We start from the raw sequence: 4622 nt of genomic DNA, 5'->3' as shown, positions 1-4622 counted from the left end.
TGTTGTGACTCCCACTGAGCAGTGCACTTTCCAAGGCTCTTTCCAAAATTCCCCTCACAATGGGGTAGGGGGGCAGGAGCCTTGGGAGGGATCATAACCAGAACAGCTGACTCAAACCAACCAAAGGGATTTTCCATACCATAAGGATCCTGTTTAGGTCTTTCTGTCTTGAGTTGAATAATCTTTATGCAAAGACTATCAAAAAAGTTGACCAGATTCTTGAAGAGTTGTCATTGTTTTCTGACAAGACATTAAGTGAGTTGACCAGTAAAAAAAAGGCAAGAAAATCAAAGTTTCTGCCTATTAATTCACTACCTTCTGTCAACAAATTTGGAACCTGCATCTTTAGCCTAAAATGGAGGTGGCTGCTACCATTTGATGTGCCACAGGGTATGATGCTTTGCTCAGGTCCCACTCTCCAGGGATGTGAACATTCTGTACTGTGTCTGTCAGCTCCTTGTAGGGGCCAGTGAGTATCTCAAATGGCACCCAGTATTGCATTTTGGCAATGACATGAATCCCACCCTCTCTGATAAGGCTAGAATTCTTTTTTTCCATTCCCCATTATTTCTTCAGTGTCCTTTTAGTGAACTTATAGTTGAGACTTGATAAAAAACTCCCTGTCATCGTGACTGTCAAAATATTTACCTGCTTTAGAAATGAAAGCAGAACAACAAGAAATATCAAAAAAAAGGCAGCTATAATGGGGAAAATGTACTCTCTGTAATGCAGCTGAAAATATTTACATTTATAGCTCTATATCATGTAAATATGGTTCTGATTTGGTGCAAGAATCTACTTATTTTTAAAACAAAGCAACCAAGCAAGAAAATTGCTGTTTCTGCACTTCTTTTTATGTTACCTACACTAAATACTGATGTGTGTCCACTCTGATAGTGGTTTTACATCTTACCTTGTACAATATAGCTTGACAATGCCTGCTTTTAATTGTTCAAACATAGTATCTTCTTTTTTTTTCCATTTTCCTAGATTGATAAAGATGCATTAGACTCCCAGGTCAGGGACAGGAAAATTCAAGAAGCAGCTGAAAAAGCACGACATGAAGAACTTGGTATATTCATAGATACTATGATATTTCTGTGAAGAGATAAATGTAATTTAACATGTTTCCTCCTTTCTTTTTCCCTTCATGTGTTTCAAACTGCCATATTTATTTCCAAATGGAGCTTATCTCCTTGAATTTTTTGCTATATAGCTATATATAAATCCATCAGTCAAAATATATAAGCACAATAGGCTTTTTTTCTGAATTTAGGTTTACAAACTGAATACTATAATGTGTAGTCTTATTTATTCTCATACTTTTGCATTGGTACAATAGGTGTTTTCCTCACTATCTTAAGATTGGTATTGACATGATGAAACTGGTATACATTTCCTAATAGGCTGGAATTTTCAGTGTTTTCTTTTAATAAATGTTGACAAATAGCATTGTTTAGAGACCTGAAGATAAAGGAGAATTTTTAAAAAACTTCCAACACTTAATACTGTTTTTTGTAGGATAGTAGTGGCAAATTTATTTGGTTGCTTTCTTGTAGAATAAGCCCATGTTCTGTCTGGCCATTCTCCAATAGAATATATAGATTCTAGAGAATCCTCTGTAGGTTATTATTGCAGAAGCACAAGTCATGCACAACAGAGCTGTAAGTAGGAGCCATGGCTGAGGCAGAACGTGTAGCCACACAAGTATTTAATCCATGTCCCCTGACCTCAAAGCCCTTTGTGGCCCTCTGTGGTTGGAATGCTTTCCTGTGGTACCCTGTGCAAAGGTCCCACAGACTGAGCTCTCTGTGGGTTTCAAAAAGAGCTAGGATGGAGCTGCCAACTTCCATGCTGTGCCTCTCTTGTGATTTTCCTGGCAGAATACCTGCCAGACTCTGACTCCCAGGAAACTGCCAGAAGCAATGTGTAGTTTGGCAACAGAGGAAGTGATCTTTTCTTGTGAATTGTACTTGAATGGCTAAAATGGCTAGTTTTGGGATGATTTTTTTTATGTTTTTCTTTAAATCAATTCTATTAAACTCTCCAAAACCTGTTAGTGCCAGCCAGTTTTAGTGCTGTGGTTAGAAGAATCATGGGAACTGTGAAGTGACTACCTGTATTCTTTTCATTTGGAGCCAAATTTTTGTTTCTTAGTAAGCAACTTAATGTATTTCAGCAACAATAGTAAACTAAGTGTAAATGGGAAGAATTAGTATGCAGTATTTTCATGTGTTCCTGCAAGTTTTAATCAAATGAAACCTTGTAGTTCTAGAATTATTTATTATTGTCTGTTTCATATACATATATTTCATTGTAATAAGAGATACATAAGTAAATCTATGGGTCTAGCAAACACTCTAATGTTAGTCCTAATTAAATTAGGACTAATTAAATGAGAGAGTATAGATCAAATACTCTGTCATGAGGTATAAAATTTGGAAGACTTACATTAATGGGAAGAATTAGTATGCAGTATTTTCATGTGTTCCTGCAAGTTTTAATCAAATGAAACCTTGTAGTTCTAGAATTATTTATTATTGTCTGTTTCATATACATATATTTCATTGTAATAAGAGATACATAAGTCAATCTATGGGTCTAGCAAACACTCTAATGTTAGTCCTATTTACTTAGGACTAACATTAGAGTGTTTGCTAGACTCATAGATCAAATACTCTCTCATGAGGTATAAAATTTGGAAAACTTACATTCTGTTCATTCCTTTTCAGAATTTGACTCCCTGTCTTAACCTGCACTTCCATGACACTTGCACTTCTAAGGGTTGTGTTTTCATTGTGCTCATTTTTCCCCAGCTAATGAAATGAAGCAAAATGACCAGCTCGTGTGCATGCTAGAAGAACGACAGAAGTATGAGATCAGAAACATAAATAAGGCCATCTGTGAATTTCAGAAGAATTTTCAGAAGCCAGAAACGAGACGTGAGTTTGACCTGTATGACCCCCAGGCCCTAAAGAAGGACAGACCTGCTCGACTCTCAGACAATGACCCTCGATGCACCCTGTCTGGCCTGCAGAAGTTCATGGGGGAAGACCTGAACTATGACCAGAGGGTGAAATTTCAAAAGGAGCAGTTAAGAGAATGGTCTCTTCAGCAACAGAGAGACTGGAAGAATGCATTAGCTGAGCAAAAATATGCAGGTAACGAGAGAAAATAATCAGATGTTCATCTGCTGTTTCTGAAATGCTGATAGCTGACAAAACTATAGCATAGCCTGTTGTGTCAGTTTGTCATACCAATATTGTAGTAAATTCAATAGCTGTGAGAAATACTGCAGCAGGATTTACAAGCAGCTTTTTGCAAGCTCTGTGTTTAATATTTCACTTAAATCTGTATTTAGCCACATGTGATGATTGTAATATTACCTAGGTTTCATTTTTCTTTTACACCTCAAATGGAGTACCAGAGTACTCTGAAAAATCATTTGTTCTCCATGCTGCTCTTTGTTTATTCAACAGAGCAGGTTGCCCATCTTTACTCTTCTAGAACAGACAAAAGGATACTGATTTTTTTTCTTCTAGCTAGACATGAAACACTTTTTTCTGCAGTACTTAACATACTTTTTAATTACAATTTTGTCTAACTGTTAAGACAAGGTGTGTCACATAATAAACTGATTTAATGACTCACTTGAAATTCCAAGATGGGAAGCTGCTGTGGTAAGACTTGGAAACAGTTAAGTAATTCAGCTTACTATATCTGTAGCTCCTCTGTCTGTCTCTTTCTCCCTGTCTTGTTTTTTCATATGGCACACCATGCCCGTGGATATTGACTGAATTTTGGTTTAATCTGATTTAGATTATCTCTATGACCAGAGCAGGATTGAACTTGACCAAAAGGCTATGGAGCAACAACGAAAAGAAGAAGAAAACAGACGTGCTGTTACTGCAGCTACTAAAGATTTCAACAGAAGCCAGGTAAATTAATGGTGGATTTGGTTTATTTTTTTGAAAAGAAGTGGAGACAAAGGAAGAAAATCAAGATGTGCAAAATCACAAGTGGTTATGACCAGAGCAGGATTGAACTTGACCAAAAGGCTATGGAGCAACAACGAAAAGAAGAAGAAAACAGACGTGCTGTTACTGCAGCTACTAAAGATTTCAACAGAAGCCAGGTAAATTAATGGTGGATTTGGTTTATTTTTTTTGAAAAGAAAAGAAGTGGAGACACAGGAAGAAAATTACAAGTGGTGATGTCTTCTTTTCACAGAGGTTTTCTGTAGCTAGGTTTTTTCAGTACCAAGAAGGTAGAATCTATTCATGTTGTACTCTCCAAGGATTTGCACATAAAGTTTTCATGATTAAATTTACTTCCAACAAAACAGTAAACCAGATCTGACCTGATTAAAAGAAATTCTATTAGGAATTTGTTCTGACTAAAACAACTTAGAATCACAGAATCGCCATATCCAAGCTTCCTCCCAACATTTCCCTAATCACTAGACCATACCCTCCAGTGCTACATCTGCTCATTGTTTGAACACCTCCAGGGATGATGACTCCACCACTCCTCTGGGCAGCCCATTCCAGTGTCTAACCACTCTCTCAGTGAAGAAATTCTTCCTAATATGCAACTGAAACCTTCCCTGGTGCAACCTGAGG

General features: G+C 37.0%; 1 protein-coding gene across 1 annotated transcript; it reads left to right on the top strand.

The window, feature by feature from the left end:
• Positions 1-990: 990 nt before the first annotated feature.
• Positions 991-4135, top strand: RIBC2 (RIB43A domain with coiled-coils 2; the record flags this gene model as incomplete). The annotated part of the gene is made up of 4 exons (XM_008946554.1): positions 991-1072; positions 2817-3161; positions 3820-3938; positions 4034-4135. Coding segments are annotated over 4 exons (648 nt in total), but the record flags the coding sequence as incomplete, so codon positions are not given.
• Positions 4136-4622: the final 487 nt, after the last annotated feature.

This window comes from Merops nubicus, unplaced genomic scaffold (genome assembly GCF_000691845.1).
Source record: "Merops nubicus isolate BGI_N331 unplaced genomic scaffold, ASM69184v1 scaffold22798, whole genome shotgun sequence".
Lineage (NCBI taxonomy): Eukaryota > Metazoa > Chordata > Aves > Coraciiformes > Meropidae > Merops > Merops nubicus.
The sequence above is the reverse complement of the archived record's forward strand: the minus strand, read 5'-3'. Positions and strand labels throughout refer to the sequence as shown.